This window comes from Hyperolius riggenbachi, chromosome 10, assembly GCF_040937935.1.
Source record: "Hyperolius riggenbachi isolate aHypRig1 chromosome 10, aHypRig1.pri, whole genome shotgun sequence".
NCBI classification, from domain to species: Eukaryota; Metazoa; Chordata; class Amphibia; order Anura; family Hyperoliidae; genus Hyperolius; species Hyperolius riggenbachi.
Genome location: NC_090655.1, coordinates 293,342,285 through 293,368,371, shown reverse-complemented (window position 1 = coordinate 293,368,371; position 26,087 = coordinate 293,342,285). Strand labels below are relative to the sequence as shown.

General features: G+C 47.5%; 2 protein-coding genes across 3 annotated transcripts in view; both read left to right on the top strand.

The window, feature by feature from the left end:
- The window catches only part of LOC137535605 (oocyte zinc finger protein XlCOF7.1-like), an 89,814-nt gene extending 73,756 nt beyond the window's left edge, over positions 1–16,058 (top strand). The window contains exon 4 of one of the 2 annotated variants that reach the window (XM_068257461.1): positions 14,045–16,058. In XM_068257461.1, coding sequence (XP_068113562.1) covers positions 14,045–15,096 — 1,052 coding nt within the window. In that variant the 3' untranslated portion in view covers positions 15,097–16,058. Of the gene's footprint in view, positions 1–13,804 lie in introns of both variants that reach the window. The other variant, XM_068257460.1, reaches the window with a different exon arrangement.
- Positions 1–26,087, top strand: part of LOC137535603 (zinc finger protein 852-like) — a 127,537-nt gene that overhangs the window by 5,246 nt on the left and 96,204 nt on the right. The window lies entirely within an intron of this gene.

Here is a 26,087-nt window from a genome sequence, read left to right as displayed (position 1 = left end):
CAACAGCAGCCTGCACCCTCACATATCCCTGCTGAGCCAGAGGAAGGCACAACACCAGCCTGCTCCCTCACATATCCCTGCTGATCCAGAGGAAGGTACAACACCAGCCTGCTCCCTCACATATCCCTGCTGATCCAGAGCAAGACACAACACCAGCCTGCACCCTCACATATCTCTGCTGATCCAGAGGAAGGCACAACACCAGCCTGCTCCCTCACATATCTCTGCTGATGCAGAGGAAGGCACAACACCAGCCTGCTCCCTCACATATCCCTGCTGATCCAGAGGAAGGCACAACACCAGCCTGCTCCCTCACATATCCCTGCTGATCCAGAGGAAGGCACAACACCAGCCTGCACCCTCACATATCCCTGCTGAGCCAGAGGAAGGCACAACACCAGCCTGCTCCCTCACATATCCCTACTGATCCAGAGGAAGGCACAACACCAGCCTGCTCCCTCACATATCCCTGCTGAGCCAGAGGAAGGCACAACACCAGCCTGCACCCTCACACATCCCTGCTGATCCAGAGGAAGGCACAACACCAGCCTGCTCCCTCACATATTCCTACTGATCCAGAGGAAGGCACAACACCAGCCTGCTCCCTCACATATCCTGCTAATCCAGAGGAAGGCACAACACCAGCCTGCTCCCTCACATATCCCTACTGATCCAGAGGAATGCACAACACCAGCCTGCTCCCTCACATATCCCTGCTGATCCAGAGGAAGGCACAACACCAGCCTGCTCCCTCACATATACCTGCTGATCCAGAGGAAGGCACAACACCACCCTGCTCCCTCACATATCTCTGCTGATCCTGAGGAAGGCACAACACCAGCCTGCACCCTCACATATCGCTGCTGATCCTGAGGAAGGCACAACACCAGCCTACACCCTCACATATCCCTGCTGATCCAGAGGAAGATACAACACCAGCCTGCACCCTCACATATCCCTGCTGATCCAGAGGAAGGCACAGCACCAGCCTGCACCCTCACATATCCCTGCTGATCCAGAGGAAGGTACAACACCAGCCTGCTCCCTCACATATCCCTGCTGATCCAGAGGAAGGCACAGCACCAGTCTGCACCCTCACATATCCCTGCTGATCCAGAGGAAGGCACAACACCAGCCTGCACCCTCACATATCTCTGCTGATCCTGAGGAAGGCACAACACCAGCCTGCACCCTCACATATCCCTGCTGATCCAGAGGAAGCCACAACACCATCCTGCACGCTCACATATCTTTGCTGATCCAGAGGAAGGCACAACACCAGCCTGCACCCTCACATATCCGTGCTGATCCAGAGGAAGGCACAACACCAGCCTGCTCCCTCACATATCCCTGCTGATCCAGAGGAAGGCACAACACCAGCCTGCACCATCACATATCCCTGCTGATCCAGAGGAAGGCACAACACCAGCCTGCTCCCTCACATATCCCTGCTGATCCAGAGGAAGGCACAACACCAGCCTGCACCATCACATATCCCTGCTGATCCAGAGGAAGGTACAACACCAGCCTGCTCCCTCACATATCCCTGCTGATCCAGAGGAAGGCACAACACCAGCCTGCTCCCTCACATAACCCTGCTGATCCAGAGGAAGGCACAACATCAGCCTGCACCCTCACATATCCCTGCTGACCCAGAGGAAGGCATAATAGCAGCCTGCTCCCTCACATATCCCTGCTGATCCAGAGGAACGCACAACACCAGCCTGCTCCTTCACATATCCCTGCTGATCCAGAGGACAGAACACCAGCCTGCACCCTCAAATATCCCTGTTGATCCAGAGGAAAGCGAAAAATCCTTACAAGGCATGGTCTAATTAGCCCAAAAGGGAAAAAAATCCTCACCGACTCCAGATGGCAGTCAGAAAAAAATCCCTGGATCAGCATCATTAGGCATTACCTAGTAATTGTAGCCATTGATGTCTTTGAACGCAAGGAAAGCATCTAAGCCCCCTTTAAATGCAGGTATAGAATTTGCCATAACTACTTCCTGTGGCAATGCATTCCACATCTTTATCACTCTTACTGTAAAGAACCCTTTCCTAAATAAGTGGCTAAAACGTTTTTCCTCCATCCTCCATGTTTTTTAAGAAAACATTATTTGTATATAAAATGTACTGTATATGCCTTGACAACACAGCTCTGGCCTCTGCTGAAGACATTCATACACAGCCACAGCATGCCTACTGTGACCAATCTGTGTACAGCGACCATTATCAGCTTATTACAGGCCAGTAACACTAAGTCACCCCTACTTTGACCAATCTGTGTACAGTAATGTACAGTGACCATTATCAGCTTATTACAGGCCGGTAACACTAAGTCACCCCTACTGTGACCAATTTGTGTACAGAAATGTACAGTGACCATTATCAGCTTATTACAGGCCGGTTACACTAAGTCACCCCCTACTGTGACCAATTTGTGTACAGTAATGTACAGTGACTATTATCAGCTTATTACAGGCTGGTAACACTAAGTCACTCCTACTGTGACCAATCTGTGTACAGTAATGTACAATGACCATTATCAGCTTATTATAGGCCAGTAACACTAAGTCACTCCTACTGTGACCAATCTGTGTACAGTAATGTACAGTGACCATTATCAACTTATTACAGGCTGGTAACACTAAGTCACCCCTACTGTGACCAATCTGTGTACAGTAATGTACAGTGACCACTATCAGCTTATTACAGGCCAGTAACACTAAGTCACCCCTACTGTGACCAATCTGTGTACAGTAATGTACAGTGACCATTATCAGCTTATTACAGGCCGGTAACACTAAGTCACCGTCTACTGTGACCAATCTGTGTACAGAAATGTACAGTGACCATTATCAGCTTATTACAGGCCGGTAACACTAAGCCACCCCCTACTGTGACCAATCTGTGTACAGTAATTTACAGTGACCATTATCAGTTGATTACAGGCCGGTAACACTAAGTCACCCCTACTGTGACCAATCTGTGTACAGTAATGTACAGTGACCATTATCAGCTTATTACAGGCCAGTAACACTAAGTCACCCCTACTGTGACCAATCTGTGTACAGTAATGTACAGTGACCACTATCAGCTTATTACAGGCCAGTAACACTAAGTCACTCCCCTACTGTGACCAATCTGTGTATAGTAATGTACAGTGACCATTATCAGCTTATTACAGGCCAGTAACACTAAGTCACACCATTCTGTGTACAGTAATGTACAGTGACCATTATCAGCTTATTACAGGCCAGTAACACTAGCTCACCCCCTACTGTGACCAATCTATGTACAGTGACCATTATCAGCTTATTACAGGCCGGTAACACTAAGTCACCCCTACTGTGACCAATCTGTGTACAGTAATGTACAGTGACCATTATCAGCTTATTACAGGCCAGTAACACTAAGTCACCCCCTACTGGGACCAATCTGTGTACAGTAATGTACAGTGACCATTATCAGCTTATTACAGGCCGGAAACACTAAGTCACCCCCTACTGTGACCAATCTGTTTACAGTAATGTACAGTGACGATTATCAGCTTTTTACAGGCCAGTAACACTAAGTCACCCCTACTGTGACCAATCTGTGTACAATAATGTACAGTGACCATTATCAGCTCATTACAGGCCAGTAACACTAAGTCACCCTTACTGTGACCAGTCTGTGTACAGTAATGTACAGTGGCCATTATCAGCTTATTACAGGCTGGTAACACTAAGTCACCCCTACTGTGACCAATCTGTGTACAGTAATGTACAGTGACCATTATCAGCTTATTACAGGCCAGTAACACTAAGTCACCCCCTACTGTGACCAATCTGTGTACAGTAATGTACAGTGACTATTATCAGCATATTACAGGCTGGTAACACTAAGTCACCCCTACTGTGACCAATCTTTGTACAGTAATGTACAGTGACCATTAGCTTAGTACAGGCCGGTAATACTAAGTCACACCTACTGTGGCCAATCTGTGTACAGTAATGTACAGTGACCATTATCAGCTTATTACAGGCCAGTAACACTAAGTCACCCCCTACTCTGATCAATCTGTGTACAGTAATGTACAGTGACCATTATCAGCTTATTGCAGGCCGGTAACACTAAGTCTCCCCTACTGTGACCAATCTGTGTACAGTAATGTACAGTGACCATTATCAGCTTATTACAAGCTGGTAACACTAAGTCACCCTTACTGTGACCAATCTGTGTACAGTAATGTACAGTGACCATTATTAGCTTATTACAGGCCAGTAACACTAAGTCACCCCTACTGTGACCAATCTGTGTACAGTAATGTACAGTGACCTTTATCAGTTGATTACAGGCAGGTAACACTAAGTCACCCCTACTGTGACCAATCTTTGTACAGTAATGTACAGTGACCATTATCAGTTGATTACAGTCCGGTAACACTAAGTCACCCCTACTGTGACCAATCTGTGTACAGTAATGTACAGTGACCATTATCAGCTTATTACAGGCCAGTAACACTAAGTCACCCCCTACTGTGACCAATCTGTGTACAGTAATGTACAGTGACCATTATCAATTGATTACAGGCCGGTAACACTAAGTCACCCCTACTGTGACCAATCTGTGTACAGTAATGTACAGTGACCATTATCAGCTTATTACAGGCCGGTAACACTAAGTCACCCCTACTGTGACCAATCTGTGTACAGTAATGGTACAGTGACCATTATCAGCTTATTACAGGTCAGTAACAGGAAGTCACCACTACTGTGACCAATCTGTGTACAGTAATGTACAAATGGTCACTGTGTATTACTGTACACTGATTGGTCACAGTAGGGGAGACTTAGTGTTACTGGCCTGTAATAAGCTGATAATAGTCACTGTACATTACTCTACACAGATTGGTCACTGTAATGGTTACTGTACATTACTCTACACAGATTGGTCACAGTAGGGGTGACTTAGTGTTACTGGCCTGTAATAAGCTGATAATAGTCACTGTGTATTACTGTACACACATTGGTCACAGTAGGGGAGACTTTGTGTTACTGGCCTGTAATAAGCTGATAATAGTCACTGTACATTACTCTACACAGATTGGTCACTGTAATGGTTACTGTACATTACTCTACACAGATTGGTCACAGTAGGAGTGACTTAGTGTTACTGGCCTGTAATAAGCTGATAATGGTCACTGTACATTACTGTACACAGATTGGTCACAGTAGTGGTGACTTCCTGTTACTGACCTGTAATAAGCTGATAATGGTCACTGTACATTACTGTACACAGATTGGTCACAGTAGTGGTGACTTCCTGTTACTGACCTGTAATAAGCTGATAATGGTCACTGTACATTACTGTATACAGATTGGTCACAGTAGGGGAGACTTAGTGTTACTGGCCTGTAATAAGCTGATAATAGTCACTGTACATTACTGTACACAGATTGGTCACAGTAGGGGTAGTTAGTGTTACTGTCCTGTAATAAGCTGATAATGGTCACTGTACATTACTGTACACAGATTGGTCACAGTAGGGGTGACTTAGTGTTACTGGCCTGTAATAAGCTGATAATGGTCACTGTACATTACTGTACACAGATTGGTCACAGTAGGGGTGACTTAGTGTTACTGGCCTGTAAAAAGCTAATGGTCACTGTACATTACTGTACACAGATTGGTCACAGTAGGGGTGACTTAGTGTTACTGGCCTGTAATAAGCTGATAATGGTCACTGTACATTACTGTACTCAGATTGGTCACAGTAGGGGTGACTTAGTTTTACAGGCCTGTAATAAGCTGATAATGGTCACTGTACATTACTGTACACAGATTGGTCACAGTAGGGGTGACTTAGTGTTACCGGCCTGTAATAAGCTGATAATGGTCACTGTACATTACTGTACACAGATTGGTCACAGTAGGGGGTGACTTAGTGTTACCGGCCTGTAATAAGCTGATAATGGTCACTGTACATTACTGTACACAGATTGGTCACAGTAGGGGGTGACTTAGTGTTACTGGCTTGTAATAAGCTGATAATGGTCACTGTACATTACTGTACCAGTGTTCTCCCCAGAAATATTTTGTAGCCGGGTGGAATGAAAAAGTAGCCGGGTGGGGAAGTAAGGTCACGCTGGGTGCTGCTGGGTGAGAAAGTAAGAAAACGCTGGAGAGGGAGGGTCACACTAGATGAGGAGATGTCTAGATCATGCTGGGTGCTGGTTTGGGGGAAGGGGGGGCGGGATAACTTGTTTGAGAAACAAAAATCACATTGCCAGCGCTTCCAAAATGCTCTGTATGTATGATATTTTCATACAAATTGCAACTGTATTTTCATACAAATTGCAACTGTGAATATTCAGTACATAAGAGACAATCTGTGCACCGCATTCTTCAATCGCATTATTTATTCCAAATTGCTGCCAGCAGGATTTGACATCATGGTATACATGTTCACATCATATGAGAAGTGGAAAGATCTGACCTGCATCCAGGACGGGTACGGAGGTGTGACCTGGGGGTGGTAGGACGGCACAACAGCCGTTTCGCGCCGGTGTGGCGCTTGCTCGCGTGCGTGTGTCCTTGGGCAATGGCGGCGTGTTCGGACTTCCGTGTTGTAGACAGGAAGCCCCGCCCATCACGCTCGCCATTGGTCCATGGAACTGTGATGCGATAGTGATTGGGCTGAAGAGGAGGGGACTGGCCACGTCATGTGGCGTGAATGACAGAAGGGGCTATTCCCTGGTGCACCAATGGGTGTAAAGGAGGAGGAAGATCGCCTTATTACGGCGAATAAAACGTGAATGTGCTGCGTGAACAACGTTGTGTGGCTGCGGAACTGCAGCTGACTGGCATAACCATGCTGTAAAACGTGTAAACACATGAAACCATGTACACATAGAAATACATCTGGGCCAAGTGCAATAAAGAAAGGGGGGTGAACTATAAGGGAGGGATGCGTTCCATTCATTTCTGTATACATTCCTGAGATCATATCCGTACCCCATGAGTTTCTTATTACTTACTAACATAAAAGGCCTTTCTTTTCCTCTCTTACCCTTTGATGAATACTATTTATTTAAGAAGGAAAGAAAAGGCCACCTCAATCTCCCAATTAAAATCAACGTGCTGGCGGAGGAAGGCATGTAGAAAAGGACACAAGTATTCAGGAGAAGGAACTCCTAAAAATGAAGGACTGCTCTTCAGTTCACCCACTCCCGCTCACCTCTTCGGGGGCCTCCTCGGTTCCCACCTATTTCAATCCCTCTAGAGGGGTATCCGGGCGGGGACCAGGATGGCAGGAGATGTACTCCCCCAATGCTCACTGAAAGGAGCAAGCTGGGAGCATTTACACGTGACAGGGGGAACAAGAAGACCGCAGGGTCCTCGGAAGTCGGTGGCACTCAGCGAACCACATAGGTCCCTTACGGAGCGGCTTTCCCGCTTCCTGGACCACTTGTTGCGCCCCCTCCTCGTGGGGGTTCCAACCTATCTGGCTGACACTTTGGATGCAATCAACGTTGCTGAAAACGTGGTGTGGCAGCCTGGATACAGATTGGCCACGATCGACGTGGAAAGTCTGTACAGCCGGATACCCCACGAGGAGGGGATCAAGGCAGTCCGTAGGTTCTTAGATAGGACCAACAAGGACACGGGCTACAAGGACTACCTGTGCGAGTGTCTCAGGTTTGTCCTAACACATAACGCATTCATGTTCGACGGAAGATGGTACCACCAAACCTCCGGGACGGCCATGGGGACCTCTGTGGCATGTACCTATGCGGGGCTCTTTTTGGGAGCCTGGGAGGAGGACTACGTGTTCAGTCCATCTAATCCCTTCCAGAGGAACATCAAAGCATGGTCACGTTATGTGGACGACGTGCTGGTTGTGTGGCAGGGAGGCGTTCAGGAATTTGGGGAGTTCATTGAGCACCTCAACGTGAACAGGATCAATATGCGCTTCACTTCGGAAATTAACGATGGGGGGGCATGCTTTCTGGATTTGACGATCAAACCAGATGGAACTAAATTGGTCTTCAGGAAAGCCACGGCCGTCAACGCATTACTGCACAGAAGCAGCTATCATCCTGAACACGTGAAGGCGTCCTTGCCATACGGCCAGTACCTGCGTCTCAGGCGCAACAACACCGACCTAGGCTCGTTTGAGAGGCAGGCAGGGGAACTCACCACACGTCTACGGGCCAGGGACTATGATGCTGCAGCCCTTGAGACGGCAAGGGGTAAGGCCAGAGATAGGGATAGATCCACCCTCCTAAGCAGGCAGGCAGTCCAAACCCGAGAAAGGCAATTCCTTTACCTGCACGTTTGACTATACCCCCATGAGCAAAAGATTATCCCAGGTGATAAAGAAAAATTGGTCACTTTTAACCAGAGACCCTGGATTGCATAAGACCTTCCCCGATCCCCCTCGGGTGGTTTATAGAAGAGCCCCAACTTTGGGTGATATCTTGACACGGAGCGAGTATCGCTCGGCTACGCCATCAAATTGGCTAAGCAGTGGACGCCCGAAGGGAAACCACAAATGTGGTAGATGTAAATACTGCCCATTGATGATGGAAGGCATTAATCTAAGAATGGGGGGAGTGCAGTGGGAAGTAAGAGCTTTTATAACATGCCAGACCAGGTATGTCTCCTATGTCATCTTCTGCCCCTGTCAGTTTTTCTATGTGGGCAAAACCACCAGGCCCCTCAAGGAGAGGGTGGGCGAGCATTTCAAATCCATAAAATCAGGGAAGGGGTGCCCACGACTGATCGACCATGTCAGAGAGGCCCATGGAGGCAGGGCAAAATGTCTGAGATTTGCAGGTCTTCTGCATGTCACCAATCCCAGAAGGGGAGGCAATAGGGACCAGGAGCTTACCCGACGAGAATCCCGGGTGATTCTACGTACGGAGGCGATGGGGCCCTTGGGCCTCAATGATAGACTGGAATTGTCCTGCTTTTTGGACCCCTAGGACGCAGAGCGGTCCCACACCGAGGGCTGTGTGCACCCTGGTGGGGAAAATCTGTGCCTTTGGGTTCCCCCCCCCCCCCCCCTTCCCCTTCTCCCACTGGGCTCTCCTCTGTTCCCTCCCTGTCCTGTCCTCCTCCCCTTCTCCTGTCCTCCTATGTTTAACTATGCCCACTCAACTCTGGACTAGCACAGGGGTTCCCCCTTGGGTCTCGTCCTGTCCCTCTTCCCGCCTGTTCTCCTTGCTCTCTCATGCAGAGTTGTTCTCTTTCCTGGGTTTTGGTTCTCCTTTTGCCACTGCTGCTCCCACCATTGGTTTGTACTCGAAGGTGACACCCCGCGATGCATGGGTACCCGCCCGGGGGATTGGGATCGGATTTGGGTGGTTTTTGTGGCAGGTGCAATGTGGGGATGCTATGGGTGGACAGAGTCAGCCACCAATGTTTTGGAGGCAATACCACTCTTTCCTGCATGGAAGGAAGAGGGGACATCATGGAGGGGAAATTGATGTTTCTGGACATTGCAGGGAGAGGAGGAGAGTCTCTGCACTGTAGTAGCTGGGGGAGATCGGGTGACTCACCAACAGGAGAGCAATAGAGCTACACATTCTATTCTGTGCCTGGACTGCAGCTGAAAGCTCCCGCGGTCTGACTGGCTCATCTCTGCTCTGTGCTAGGTGCTTTCCCCGCCCCTCCACGCTGCTGATAGGAAGGAGCTGAGGAGGAGGAGGGCGGAGATGTCTCTGCATTCCGAGCTGTGCCTAGTGATTCAAAACTCTGTGGCACTGTGCAGAAGAATGATTCAAAATTCTGTGCAGAGGAATGATTCAAAACTGCAAGAAGTTGTGAATCATTCCTCTGCACGGGGTTTTGAGTCTCTGCTGTAGATGGAGCCTAACCACAGCAGCCGGGCGGGAACAGAGACCCAGGTGGGCGCTCCGCCCCGCTAATAGGCTCTGGGGAGAACACTGTGTACACAGATTGGTCACAGTAGGGGTGACTTAGTGTTACTGGCCTGTAATAAGCTGATAATGGTCAATGTACATTACTGTGCACAGATTGGTCACAGTAGGGGTGACTTAGTGTTACCGGCCTGTAATAAGCTGATAATGGTCACTGTACATTACTGTACACAGATTGGTCACAGTAGGGGTGACTTAGTGTTACTGGCCTGTAATAAGCTGATAATGGTCACTGTACATTACTGTACACAGATTGGTCACAGTAGGAGATGACTTAGTGTTGCCGGCCTGTAATAAGCTGATAATGGTCACTGTACATTACTGTACACAGATTGGTCACAGTAGGGGGTGACTTAGTGTTACCGGCCTGTAATAAGCTGATAATGGTCACTGTACATTACTGTACACAGATTGGTCCCAGTAGGGGGTGAGCTAGTGTTACTGGCCTGTAATAAGCTGATAATGGTCACTGTACATTACTGTACACAGATTGGTCACAGTAGGGGGTGAGCTAGTGTTACTGGTCTGCAATAAGCTGATAATGGTCACTGTACATTACTGTACACAGATTGGTCACAGTAGGGGGTGAGCTAGTGTTACTGGCCTGTAATAAGCTGATAATGGTCACTGTACATTACCGTACACAGATTGGTCACAGTAGGGGGGGGACTTAGTGTTACCAGCCTGTAATAAGCTGACAATGGTCACTGTACATTACTGTACACAGATTGGTCACAGTAGGGATGACTTAGTGTTACTGGCCTGTAATAAGCTGTTAATGGTCACTGTACATTACTGTACACAGATTGGTCACAGTAGGGGGTGAGCTAGTGTTACTGGCCTGTAATAAGCTGATAATGGTCACTGTACATTACCGTACACAGATTGGTCACAGTAGGGGGGGACTTAGTGTTACCAGCCTGTAATAAGCTGATAATGGTCACTGTACATTACTGTATACAGATTGGTCACAGTAGGGGAGACTTGGTGTTACCGGCCTGTAATAAGCTGATAATGGTCACTGTACATTACTGTACACAAATTGGTCACAGTAGGGGAGACTTAGTGTTACCGGCCTGTAATAAGCTGATAATGGTCACTGTACATTACTGTATACAGATTGGTCACAGTAGGGGTGACTTAGTGTTACCGGCCTGTAATAAGCTGATAATGGTCACTGTACATTACTGTACACAGATTGGTCACAGTAGGGAGTGACTTAGTGTTACCGGCCTGTAATAAGCTGATAATGGTCACTGTACATTACTGTACACAGATTGGTCACAGTAGGGGTGACTTAGTGTTACTGGCATGTAATAAGCTGATAATGGTCACTGTACATTACTGTACACAGATTGGTCACAGTAGGGGTGACTTAGTGTTACTGGCCTGTAATAAGCTGATAATGGTCACTGTACATTACTGTACACAAATTGGTCACAGTAGGGGAGACTTAGTGTTACCGGCCTGTAATAAGCTGATAATGGTCACTGTACATTACTATACACAGATTGGTCACAGTAGGGGTGACTTAGTGTTACTGTCATGTAATAAGCTGATAATGGTCACTATACATCACTGTACACAGATTGGTCACAGTAGGGGTAACTTAGTGTTACCAGCCGGTAATGGGCTGATAATGGTCACTGTACATTACTGTACACAGATTGGTCACAGTAGGGGTGACTTAGTGTTACCAGCCTGTAATAAGCTGATAATGGTCACTATACATCACTGTACACAGATTGGTCACAGTAGGGGTAACTTAGTGTTACCAGCCTGTAATAAGCTGATAATAGTCACTGTACATTACTGTACACAGATTGGTCACAGTAGGGGTGACTTAGTGTTACCGGCCTGTAATAAGCTGATAATGGTCACTGTATATTATTGTACACAGATTGGTCACAGTATGGGGTGACTTAGTGTTACCGACCTGTAATAAGCTGATAATGGTCACTGTACATTACTGTACACAGATTGGTCACAGTAGGGGTGACTTAGTGTTACTGGCATGTAATAAGCTGATAATGGTCACTGTACATTACTGTACACAGATTGGTCACAGTAGGGGTGACTTAGTGTTACTGGCCTGTAATAAGCTGATAATGGTCACTGTACATTACTGTACACAGATTGGTCACAGTAGGGGGTGACTTAGTGTTACTGGCCTGTAATAAGCTGATAATGGTCACTGTACATTACTATACACAGATTGGTCACAGTAGGGGTGACTTACTGTTACTGTCATGTAATAAGCTGATAATGGTCACTATACATCACTGTACACAGATTGGTCACAGTAGGGGTAACTTAGTGTTAACAGCCTGTAATAAGCTGATAATGGTCACTGTACATTACTGTACACAGATTGGTCACAGTAGGGGTGACTTAGTGTTACTGTCATGTAATAAGCTGATAATGGTCACTATACATCACTGTACACAGATTGGTCACAGTAGGGGTAACTTAGTGTTAACAGCCTGTAATAAGCTGATAATGGTCACTGTACATTACTGTACACAGATTGGTCACAGTAGGGGTGACTTAGTGTTCCTGGCCTGTAATAAGCTGATAATGGTCACTATACATCACTGTACACAGATTGGTCACAGTAGGGGTAACTTAGTGTTACCAGCCTGTAATAAGCTGATAATAGTCACTGTACATTACTGTACACAGATTGGTAACAGTAGGGGTGACTTAGTGTTACTGGCCTGTAATAAGCTGATAATAGTCACTGTACATTACTGTACACAGATTGTTCTTAGTAGGGGTGACTTATGTATAGAAGTACCTTTATATACTCACGTATAAGCCTAATTTTTAATCACAAAAAACTGTGCTGAAAAGTGACCCCCTCGGCTTATATGTGAGTCCGGGGAGCAGAATGGATGGTGAAGCAGGTTTTGTTGCTGGCACACACAGCGCTCCCTTCTTTGCCTGTGCCTCACATCCCTTGCAGCATGGTGTGCAGAGTGTGCTGCTCAAGACTATCTGTGTCCCCTGGATTGTGCAAGGAACAGGTCAGTGGTGAAGTGATCGGGGATTCTTCCTGTGCGGCAATTACTGTGTCTCATATCTATGACGCCATCTAGTGGCATCTTGAGAGACTGCTATATCATTCTTGGGGCACATCTGGCTATGGCGAGGGAGGCTGACTTGTACTGTAGGTACATCTGGCTAGTGGAGAGGGGGCTTATCTGTGAGTCAATCACTTTTTCCTGGTTTTTAAGGGAAAAAGGGGTACCTCGACTTATACGTGGGATGGCTTTTATGCGAGTATATACAGTATATACGTATGTATGTATATCCAGCTACAGAAATATTAGTGGTTTGGGATCTCCATGACATAAATGGAGAATTCCTCCACCTCGCAGCTCCTATAATTTAGTGTTGTGTAAGGTCACAATATCTTTATTTGCACAATTGGGGACAAGAGAGAGATAAAGGGACATTACAAGGGGCACATGAGTGACACGAGGATACAATGGTAATAAGAATGTGTAAGTGACACCACATTGCTCTACAAACATAACACAGATGTCTTGCTATAAGTACATATAGGTCTGTTGTCACAGGAGTAACACATTGCTGCCATTGTCTCATCAAGCTCTACAATTTACTGCTTTCCATGTATGGCCAATGCTTTAGCTGCAGGGAGGGTCAGTGACATGCAAATAACTCTGAGATGGTGCAAATTGTATGCTAATCATATGCAAACTTATGCAACTGCTGCATCTGGTCAATTTTCTATCTGCATAACCTTTGCACCAACTTGGACTTATCAGCAGCTCACTGACCCTCCCTAATGATAATTGCTCCTCCCCTCAGAATTCTCTAACAGGAAGTGATGATGTTTCTCTATTTGCAGCGCGGAGTCCCGGCATCAGGAACCTCTCAGAGACTCGTCTCTCTGTATCCACAGACTGTACAACGGATGATGATGTCACTGGACAAGAGTCTCCTGCAGATATCCTGGTGACCCCCAATATTCCCCCAGACTCCCCTCACCTGTCTAACCCTGAGGGGCCTCATACCCAGCACAGCTCTCCCCCTGCTGGAGGGTCTTATTCCTGTTCCATGTGTTGGAAAGGATTTGTACGGAAATCACAACTTGTCATTCATATGAGAATTCACACCGGTGAGAAGCCCTATTCATGTGCTGAGTGTGGGAAATGTTTTGGAGAGAAGGGAAACCTTGTCAAACATGAGAGATCTCACACTGGTGAGAAGCCCTATTCATGTGCTGAGTGTGGGAAATGTTTTGTACAGAAATCACACCTTGTCAGTCATGAGAGATGTCACACTGGTGAGAAGCCCTATTCATGTGCTGAGTGTGGCAAATGTTTTGTACATAAATCAGACCTTGTCAGTCATGAGAGATGTCACACTGGTGAGAAGCCCTATTCATGTGCTGAGTGTGGGAAATGTTTTGTACAAAAAGGACATCTTGCCAGTCATGAGAAATATCACACTGGAGAGAAGCCCTATTTATGTGCTGAGTGTGGGAAATGTTTTGTGCACAAATCTGGTCTTGTCACACATGAGAGATTTCACACCGGAGAGAAGCCCTATTCATGTTCTGTGTGTGGGAAATGTTTTGCACAAAAAGGACATCTTGCCAGTCATGAGAGAACGCACACTGGAGAGAAGCCCTTTTCATGTGTGGAGTGTGGGAAATGTTTTGCAGATAAATCATGTCTTGTCAGACATGAGAGATATCACACTGGTGAGAAGCCCTATTCATGTGCCGAGTGTGGGAAATGTTTTGCACATAAATCTCATCTGGTCGTACATGAGAGATCTCACACTGGTGAGAGGCCCTATTCATGTGCTGAGTGTGGGAAATGTTTTGCACATAAATCTCATCTGGTCGTACATGAGAGATCTCACACTGGTGAAAGGTCTTATTCATGTGCTGAGTGTGGGAAATGTTTTCGGCAGAAATCAGACCTTAGCAAACATCAAAAATCTCACTCTGTCGAGAAGCCATATTCATGTGCTAAGTGTGGGAAATGTTTTGGGGAGAAATCAGACCTTGTCAAACATCAGAAATCACACACTGGAGAGAGGCCATATTCATGTGCTGAGTGTGGGAAATGTTTTGTATGGAATTCACAGCTTTTCAGACACAAGAAATCTCACACTGGTGAGAAGCCATAGTCATGTACTGAGTGTGGGAAATGTTTTGTACATAAATCATCTCTTGTCAGACATGAGAGATCTTACACTGGTGGTAAGTAAGGGTCAGTGATAGCTTTGCCTCCAGTGAACCTGAAGTGGCCACAGCATACTGCTCTCCATCTCCCCAGCATAGCTGGCAGTAGGGGGGGTGCACAAGCCATGGCGTGATATTTACATATTTAAACGCTGGTGCGGCGGCCATTTTGGACACATTTCTCTGCTGCTGTTAGAGAGAGAAGGGACAGAGAGCATTGCTGAGATAGGGAAAGCGGTAGTTAGGCCTCTGATCTGCATTGCTAGCTGTTTATACAGCGTCCTGTTCACCCAAAGAGTCCTTCTCAGGACCGGTATTGCTGCTGTTAGCGTCCTGTTCACCCAAAGAGTCCTTCTCAGGACTGCTATTGTTGCTGTTAGCGTCCTGCTGAGGCCAGGAGAATCCTTCTCAGGACTGGTATTGCTGCTGTTAGCGTCCTGATTACCCAAAGAGTCCTTCTCAGGACCGGTATTGCTGCTGTTAGCGTCCTGATTACCCAAAGAGTCCTTCTCAGGACTGGTATTGCTGCTGTTAGCGTCCTGCTGAGGCCAGAAGAGTCCTTCTCAGGACTGGTATTGCTGCTGTTAGCGTCCTGATTACCCAAAGAATCCTTCTCAGGACTGGTATTGCTGCTGTTAGCGTCCTGCTGAGGCCAGAAGAGTCCTTCTCAGGACTGGTATTGGTTCATAGATTCTGTTAGCACAACATCCTGTCTCCTCTCACTGCATCCAGTGCATTGCATCTGAGCTGCAGATCACAGATTCGTGCAGACTTCAAGTGACTCTGGAGGACATTTATCAAGGGTGTCTGAGACAAAATATTAGTAGGTTTTTAGAAATCTGTTGTCTCAGACATCCTAAGAAATCACTAAATAGTGCAGATTCCTTCTTAAAATGAACCTAAAGCCAACCCAAAAAAATGAGTTTTACTCACCTGGGGCTTCCCTCAGCCCCCTGCAGCTGATCGGTGCTCTCGCAGCTCCGCTCCGATACTCCTGTCCCCGCCGGCGGCTACTTCCGGTTTCGCCGTCACCGGCCGTCAGGCTGGAAACGCGAGTGATTCTTTGCGTTCCCAGCCACAATATTGCCCCCCTATACTGCTATTGTAGCAAGGAAGGCCGCAATAGCAGTATAGGGGGAGCTATTGTAGCTGGGAATGCAAAGAATCACTTGCGTTTCCAGCCTGACGGCCGGTGACGGTGAAACCGGAAGTAGCCGCCGGCAGGGACAGGAGGATCGGAGGGACACAGCGAGGGCACCGATCAGCTGCAGGGGGCTGAGGGAAGCCCCAGGTGAGTAAAACTCATTTTTTTGGGTCGGGCTAAGTGTCACTTTAAACCAGTGGTCCTCAAACTAAGGCCCGTGGGCCGAATGTGGCCCCCTGAGGCTTTTTCACCGGCCCCCCACTCACAAAATGTATTACTTATAGATGCGGTCCAATGCATCTTTAAATATTGGTGTCTCAATACTGCTTATCTGACATTTTACTACTCTCGTTTTGAGTACACTGTGTTACCATTATTCTATGCTGCTTGTGTTATGTTACGCCCTTTGCTAAGGGCTTTTGAAAAGCGACTTTGTAACCAACTAAATATTTCAATAAAATACTTTGGAAACTAAATATTGGTGTCTCGCAGATAGAATCGCAGTGCTGGTACCATCAATCCACAGGGAAGGCAGCGAGCAGTCATTTGCTGGCTTCCAATCCAATTCTGCATCAGGTGACACTGTTGTCCAATTGGACGACAGGTTGCTCCCAGAGTATGTTTCACTGTCTGCCAAAAATAGGTTTTTTACTATCTGCACATGCTGTATTAGGTGTTTGATATCTGCTTTGGTTAAATGGGAGACAAAAGGGCTAGACTACCTAGGTAATGTAATGTTTTCTACATCATATCATGTATACTCTGGCCCCCATTAGTTTGAAGTATGTTGACCCGGCCCTTGACGGAAAAAGTTTGGGGAGCCCTGCTTTAACTACTTCCCGACCGCCGTATAGACAAATGGCGGCCGGGAAGCAGACGCCGCAAGGACCGCCGTATTGACAAATGGCGGCGGTCCTTGTTTGGGCATGGGCGGAGCGATCGCGTCATCCGTGACACGATCCTCCGCCTCCGCCTGTCGCCGCTCACTCGCCGCAACATCCCGCCGGCCATACGGAAGCGCCGGCGGGATGTTAACCCGACGATCGCCGCATACAAAGTGTATAATACACTTTGTAATGTTTACAAAGTGTATTATACAGGCTGCCTCCTGCCCTGGTGGTCCCTGTTATGAACTGTTCTTATCACTTTGCTTCGACACCATCGTCTCACAGACTGTGAGATCACTTGACTCTCAACACAGCAAACAGGATATAGACTTCCTCAGGCTTCTTCAATGTTTCCGTTATTTATTCAAGTCACAGGAATACAGATAGATACATTCATCATATCCTAGCCATGCCAATCTTCATGTTGCGTTACAAGCTCATGATTAGACTCCCTCTTGAAGTCAATCAGGTACCTTCTTCCTAACTACGTTACACTAAACTACATATGTACAGCATACATTATATCAGATTACAGAAAGGACGAACATGCTTAGGTCCCAGTCGGCCTTGCGAGCTAGTGCAGAAGGAAGAAGCAGAAGTGAGTTCTCCATTGCTCGCTCCAGATTTAATACCGGCTAGGAAGAGTTAAATATGACATCATCTTCGCCACCCCCTAAATAAGTCTATTGGTGGACTCACTTGTGGTGTCATCATACACACCTACTCGATTAATAATCGATGAGGCACTTGACCCAGATGCGGGAATGTGAATGTTTAGTAAATATGGCCAATGTTTACTGTTCCTGTCCTGTAAGTGGAGGTCAGAGTAAACCGATGGCCTTCTCTTAGGAACATGTTCTCAGTATCTGCGTGTATCTTCTGCTACACGCAGACCCTGAGATGCCTCTGTCTATTTTAAAGGCATATACTGCGGACAAGCCTTTTACATAAAACTCAGGCCAAGTAACTGAGGCCTACTTAAATTATAACAATCCCCCCTAAAACGGCTTGACCCGCAGATCCCAGCGTCTGAACCTCCCAGTACCTGGTTTCTTTCTTGTATGTTTCACTTTTCGATGTTCGTGATCACACAACTTCTCTGCTCTAGGCGGTTACCCCTGGAAGAGAGAGAGCAAGACCTCTTGGTCTTCCTGTAACCAGGCTCTCTGGGGAGGCCCTACTTCTAAGTCCCTCAATACCACATGCTCAGCATTTGCGTCACTTGCGTATCACTCACAAACTTGCATGACCACAGAAAAGTGAAACTCGTTTGGTTGTTACAAAACGGAGCAGTGCCAGGTGCCTTCTAAAAGAGCGCCTTTATACAATCAGCTCCATCACAGGTACTACTAAACCTATACCCGTAACCCTGTATATCCCTTAATTTAAACTATTGGTTCCGGAGATTGTTTATGAGGCACCAATCTCTGGACCAGGGTAATTTGTTTTACGTAATTTTAACACGCAACCTCACCTGGATAATGATGCCTAAAGTTGTCATCCCCATCCAGACGACCAGTGGGTGTAGAAAGAACTTTGGAACTGCAGATGCCCAGTCCGAGTGTCCCTGGAACATCACCGGAACCTTTGTCCACCAGGGCAGACTGGAACTCACCTGCTCATTTTTGTGTTCTACCTCGTTAAGATCACCTGTATCATGGTGAAATCTTACCTCTAACTTAGTGTACTGTTTGTTTAACCTTTGTAACAACATGTGGTCGTCTTGGATCAAACCCTGTTCCCCTTTGTCCCATGTCGGGTTCTCTTTCAGGACGGGAACTACCCGTGAAACTTTGACCTTTAGAGTTCTCTTAACAATCTGAGAAACAACGTCATCAAACCTGGATGACAGGATCCATATGGGATCTCCACTCACACAATATGTTCCCCTTGGAAACTCCCCCTTATCGGAACAATTATGAGAATATACCTTGAATGTATCATTAGACCTTATGTTAAAAAACCAAACCTTTCCTTCAGCCACCGGAACTATTGGTTTGGCTTCAGGGTGGATCTTTTGAATGGTAGCCTCGCAGTCTGCGTTATTGAACCCGCAGGCTTCTTCACTAAATTTGGCTTGCCCCGGCCAACGCAGATACTTCTGCAAGAATTGCCCGCATGAGGACAACTCTACTTGCTTCACCTCCCCGTCTAGCACCAAAAAAGGTTGACCTCTCAGGTCCTGGTGTAAGACACGGGTTGAGGTGGGAACTACGGAAGTAGCGGTGCCTAAAGGAATGTTGCACCGTTTCCATTTGTTCACCCAAACATCTCGAAGCTGCCATGCAAAAGATCCTTCTCCAGAAAAATTAATATACCTCCCCTTGTCCAATCTCTCGCTAAACAAAATATGTCCCCAGCTGTCCTGATTGGACCTCTTCCCCCCTTATGTCCTGAGGCACAATATGTACCTGAGGTCGGGAAGACTGTACTCTCTGCAATCTTTCGATTAAGAGTACCTCTTCACTTACCCAACTATCATGAGGATAAGCTGTTGCATATGGACTGTGTAATATCGTCCCCTGTTGTGACCCGTGTGGTGTGAATGGGGTTCCCTGTGTGGGCTTTCCCTCCCCCGGGACCGCTCTCCCCACCCTCTTTGTCACCTGGAAATGTGGCTTGATCTCGATTTTTACTTCTTGTTTCGAGAACCACCCACCCTTGGCTTTCCAGCCTTTACGTGTGTATAGTTGTTTCAGAGGCACTCTCTGTTGGTAGCTCCAGAGTGTGATGTTGTCCCCTGCGTCTCTCTGGTAAGAGAATTGACGCCTCCTGCTCGTTCCTCTCCAATCTGGACCCATCTCACTCTGCATAACCAAGACAAGGTACCCCTGAATCACACACTCCACCTTTTGCATGTACCCATTGTACTGCAATGTACCTTTTAACAAACCTTTGGATCGGTGCATTGATTCTGGGAGTGTGGCATTCAATAGCAGATTTACACTGCCATTCAATTCCCACTGCCCGCACACCTGACCCTTCAGACCTTTCACCCACCTTGTGCCATGAAATTTGTTTTCTCCTGGCACAAGTGCTCTTTCCCTCCATCCCTGCTTGGTCCATCTGTGCCAATCAGAGGGAGGTGTGAAAGGATCAGTACCTTTGTCACCCAACATTAACATGCTTGGGCCTTGCATTCTCATTAACCCCTTATTATACATGAGAATGTCCTCTCTTCGTTCTCCTAGGACGGAATGGCAACCTAGGATCACCATCAGCACGGTACTCCTCATTATAAAAGCACCACCTTGGGAAAGAAAAACATTAGCAATTTGCACTATGCTTTGCTCAGACAGTTTTTTTCGTCTCTTTCCGATTTCAGGAATCTCGTGTTTTAGTCTCTTTCCGATTTCAGGAATCTCGTGTTTTAGTCTCTTTCCGATTTCAGGAATCTCGTGTTCCTCCAAGCTTAGATTGGCATCTGGAACCTTTCGCTTATCCGACTGACATCTCCATCTTTGCTGCCAGCACTGCAGCTGTCTCAATTCCATATTGCCAAACACCTGAAATCGAAATACAAACAAATCAATTCTTATTAATGATTTGGGATTCGCCCTGCGGCTTGTACTCTTTACACTTTAGATTGATCAATATATATCGTAATTGATCTCGTTGCTTTATGGTTCTCATGAACTCTGTTTACTCTTATTGGTAGATTGGAGTTAAACTTCACCCCCCTACCTCAGTACTATCCTCAGTACTTACCTGTTTAAAATATGCTCCCGCGGACTTCACCTTTGGAAGCTCGCTTCCCCTTTGGAAGCTCTCACCTCATTGCAGCTCACTCCACATCCCCCCTTATCTGTCCATGCGCGGCCGTCGCATGCACAGATTACGGATGCCACACCTGATGCTGCTTTGCAGGTGAGCCTGCAATGCTCTTACTCATTATCGCATTTACTTATCTAGAACTTCATCGCGATACCAGCTCTGCTAGAAGTTCTGTGTGTTGTACCCTCTGATCAATGTTTGCCGTGCCACCACCTAAACTACCAAAAAAACTGGCTGCCTCCCTGTAGGAAGGAGCACTTTGCACTTAAACTACACAGGGTGCAGGGCTAAGCATACCAGCGTCACATGCCTGTATGCAGATCCCTGAATGCCCACATGGAAGGTAGTCACATGGCAAACAGCGTACTGATACACTGTCACTCTGTAAACGGCAATTCTATCATCTGTATAATTGCCCCATGAACTGTTGTCAGTCCTTGTTCTTCGTGCTACAATTGATAGGAGCTGGAAAAAACATATTTGACCAATCAGTGGACGAAAAAAAACGCACACAAAAACAGCTCCAGCCCAGCATAGACCTCTCAGTCCAGCTCTGGCCCTGTTCACGACAAAACCGGAAAAAACGTTACCGCTCTGCATCAGCGGCGATGGAAACCCGTATTGGTCAACTCCCTTTTTTTCCACCTCCGGCACCCCCCTGATGCACTGTCCCCCCCTATACTCTATTGGGAACTCATGCTGCACCACCCATTAAGGTGCCTCACTTACAGGAATAATCCCATAAGCAACACAGTACAGACCCATTTCCGATCTGTACTGCTCCGTGTGTCCCTGCACCGAGCTGGGAAACACTTCCTATTCTGGCATTCCTGTCCATGGACCCAGGGAAAAACTCTGGGGAAATACGTTGAAACCCGAGACACACAGTAGCATGTCTCTGTATCTCTCCCCCCCCCCCCCTCCCTTCCAGCTGCTCTGCCCGGAGCCGCGAGCACAGCCTGACGTGACATGGATCCCCCAGCCCCTCCTCCCCCCTGCCATGACGTGTGGGGGCCATGACTCACGGGGGCGGGCTCTCTCCACTGCCGCCATTTTGAGTCCTGGACTGCCAGCCAAGATGGCTGCTCCCATAGCAGCCTCTCGTTCCTATAGACCTAGGAGAGAGAGCAAACACAAATAGAACATACTTTTTTTATGCATCGTTACACACAGCTTCTATCCACAGTGCACAAAAATCAGCCTCAGCATTCCTTCACGTCTCAGCTGTAATCCGAACTGCAATCAAACATACGGATCCCCAGAGACGTAGGAATCTTTCTCACTCTATCACAGACATAATTAAGAACCGCCCGAGCGAGCTATACGACTCCCAACCACTGTAACCGACTGGAAATGCGAGAAACGTGCAGAACATCTCACAAACAGAAAGACACTCGCTTTCCTCCTCTCTCCCTCTATCCCCTCTCTCCCCAACTCATCTGCAGCTCATCTCAGCCATAACTCGGAACTATTACAGCGCTATTACTGAGACGAACAACAGACGAGCTGGCTGAACAACATAACAGATGCAGATATTTACAAGCATGTTAGCAATGTTAACGCGCGGAGGAAAGACACACAAAAACCTCACCCATTATCTCAGCTGTCCCTCTGCGAAATTCCACAGCTACCCAGAGACAAGGGCTGTGCCTTCCTGTCTAACCAAAAAAGAAAAAGAAGAAGAGGAAAAAAAACCAGCTTACCCCTGTCTCTCACAGTTTACAACTGTCTTCTCTCCCCTCTCCTCTCCCCCCCATCCATTAACTACCAGACTGGAACACTGCTGTCCTCTCTCTGCCGCGGGGGACCCCCCCCCCCCATTTGTCTGGCACCCTTCCCAGTCTCTGGACGGGGAGAAAAAAACAAAACAAAACCCAGAGAGAGAGAAAAAAAAAACATCTGCCACACAGGAATATCGAATCCTAAGAAACAATCAAAGCGCATAAACTCTGAAAACACATTCTGTATTTACATCGAAGCTGTAATCAACACAGAATATACACATTAACACATTATACTCTCCTTGTTATAACACCAATAATGCCATATAACAACGTCAAACAAACTTGCCTGAGCAGAGGACTTCGTAGGCCTGCCAATTCGCCCAGCTTGTGGCAACTTCACGAACCTTGAGTGGACCCCCTGGAATTACTGAGCCATCTCTGTGTACCCACACTGGCTCAGCGGATCGATCTCCAGCGGCAGCTGCCAGCCGGCCTCGGAGCTTCCAGTCACCTGCGACCCGGTTTTGGCTATGACTGATGTGCACTTTCAGTCAAAGTTTAACATCCACGCGGTTCGCCGCTGGTTTCCACGAATTGCAGCAGCCCGTCGTGTGCTTGCTTGGCTCACGCAATGCACACTCTCACACCAGCTTATCAGTATCAGCTTGATAAGCTTTACAGTCCGCGTCCGTCTATTCCGCTTGTTTTGCTGTGGAACATCTTGAAAACCTCTTCTTCGGCCCCGGCCCGTCTGCCTGTTTCGCTAGGCAGGGAAGGGTTTCAGGCACCACTGTTATAAACTGTTCTTATCACCTTGCTTCGACACCATCGTCTCACAGACTGTGAGATCACTTGACTCTCCACACAGCAAACAGGATATAGACTTGCTCAGGCTTCTTCAATGTTTCCGTCATTTATTCAAGTCACAGGAATACAGATAGATACATTCATCATATCCTAGCCATGCCAATCTTCATGTTGCGTTATAAGCTCATGATTAGACTCCCTCTTGAAGTCAATCAGGTACCTTCTTCCTAACTACGTTACACTAAACTACATATGTACAGCATACATTATATCAGATTACAGAAAGGACGAACATGCTTAGGTCCCAGTCGGCCTTGCGAGCTAGTGCAGAAGGAAGAAGCAGAAGTGAGTTCTCCATTGCTCGCTCCAGATTTAATACCGGCTAGGAAGAGTTAAATATGACATCATCTTCGCCACCCCCTAAATAAGTCTATTGGTGGACTCACTTGTGGTGTCATCATACACACCTACTCGATTAATAATCGATGAGGCACTTGACCCAGATGCGGGAATGTGAATGTTTAGTAAATATGGCCAATGTTTACTGTTCCTGTCCTGTAAGTGGAGGTCAGAGTAAACCGATGGCCTTCTCTTAGGAACATGTTCTCAGTATCTGCGTGTATCTTCTGCTACACGCAGACCCTGAGATGCCTCTGTCTATTTTAAAGGCATACACTGCGGACAAGCCTTTTACATAAAACTCAGGCCAAGTAACTGAGGCCTACTTAAATTATAACAGTCCCAGTGTCCGAGGCACCACCAGGGCAGGCTGAAGCCACCCTAGTCTGCACCAAGCACACTGATTTTCTCTCCCCCCCGCCCCAGATCGCCCACAGCACCCATCAGACCCCCCCCTGCCCACCCCCCAGACCCCTGTTTGCACCCAATCACCCCCCTAATCACCCATCAATCACTCCCTGTCACTATCTGTCAACGCTATTTTTTTTTTATACCCCCCCCCCCTGCCCCCTGCTCCCTCCTGATCACCCCCCCACCCCCCAGATTCTCCCCAGACCCCCCCCCCCATACACTGTATGCATCTATCCCCCCTGATCACCTGTCAATCACCCGTCAATCACCCATCAATCACCCCCTGTCACTGCCACCCATCAATCACCCCCTGTCACTGCCACCCATCAATCAGCCCCTAACCTGCCCCTTGCGGGCAATCTGATCACCCCCCCCACACCAATAGATCGCCCGCAGATCCGACATCAGATCACCTCCCAAATCCATTGTTTACATCTATTCTCTCCTCTAAACACACACTAATTACCCATCAATCACCCATCAATCACCCCCTATCACCACCTGTCACTTTTACCTATCAGATCAGACCCTAATCTGCCCCTTGCGGGCACCCAATCACCCGCCCACACGCTCAGATTGCCCTCAGACCCCCCCTTATCAATTCACCAGTGCATTCATTACATCTGTTCTTCCCTGTAATAACCCACTGATCACCTGTCAATCACCTATCACCCATCAATCACCCCCTGTCACTGCCACCCATCAATCAGCCCCTAACCTGCCCCTTGCGGGCAATCTGATCACCCACCCACACCATTAGATCGCCCGCAAACCCGCCGTCAGATTACCTCCCAAATGTATTGTTTACATCTGTTATCTTCTCTAAACACCCACTAATTACCCATCAATCACCCATCAATCACCCCCTATCACTGTTACCTATCAGATCAGACCCTAATCTGCCCCTTGCGGGCACCCAATCACCCGCCTACACGCTCAGATTACCCTCAGACCCCCCCCTTATCAATTCGCCAGGGCATTATTTACATCTATCCTTCCCTGTAATAACCCACTGATCACCTGTCAATCACCTGCCAATCACCTATCACCCATCAATCACCCCCTGTCACTGCCACCCAACAATCAGCCCCTAACCTGCCCCTTGCGGGCAATCTGATCACCCACCCACACCAATAGATCGCCCGCAGATCCGACATCAGATCACCACCCAAGCGCAGCGTTTACTCTCCTCTAAACACCCACTAATTACCCATCAATCACCCCCTATCACCACCTGTCACTGTTACCCATCAGATCAGACCCTAATCTGCCCCTTGCGGGCACCCAATCACCCGCCTACACGCTCAGATTACCCTCAGACCCCCCCTTATCAATTCGCCAGTGCAATATTTACATCTGTTCTCCCCTGTAATAACCCACTGATTACCTGTCAATCACCTATCAATCACCCATCAATCACCCCCTGTCACTGCCACCCATCAATCACCCCCTGTCACTGCCACCCATCAATCACCCGCTGTCACTGCCACCCATCAATCAGCCCCTAACCTGCCCCTTGCGGGCAATCTGATCACCCACCCACACCAATAGATCGCTCGCAGATCCGACGTCCGATCACCTCCCAAGTGCAGTGTTTACATCTGTTCTCTACCCTAAACACCCACTAATTACCCATCAATCACCCCCTGTCACTGCTACCTATCAGATTAGACCCCTATCTGCCCCTAGGGCACTCAATCACCCGCCCACACCCTCAGAATGCCCTCAGACCCCAGCCCTGATCACCTCGCCAGTGCATTGCTTGCATCTATTCCCCCCTCTAATCACAC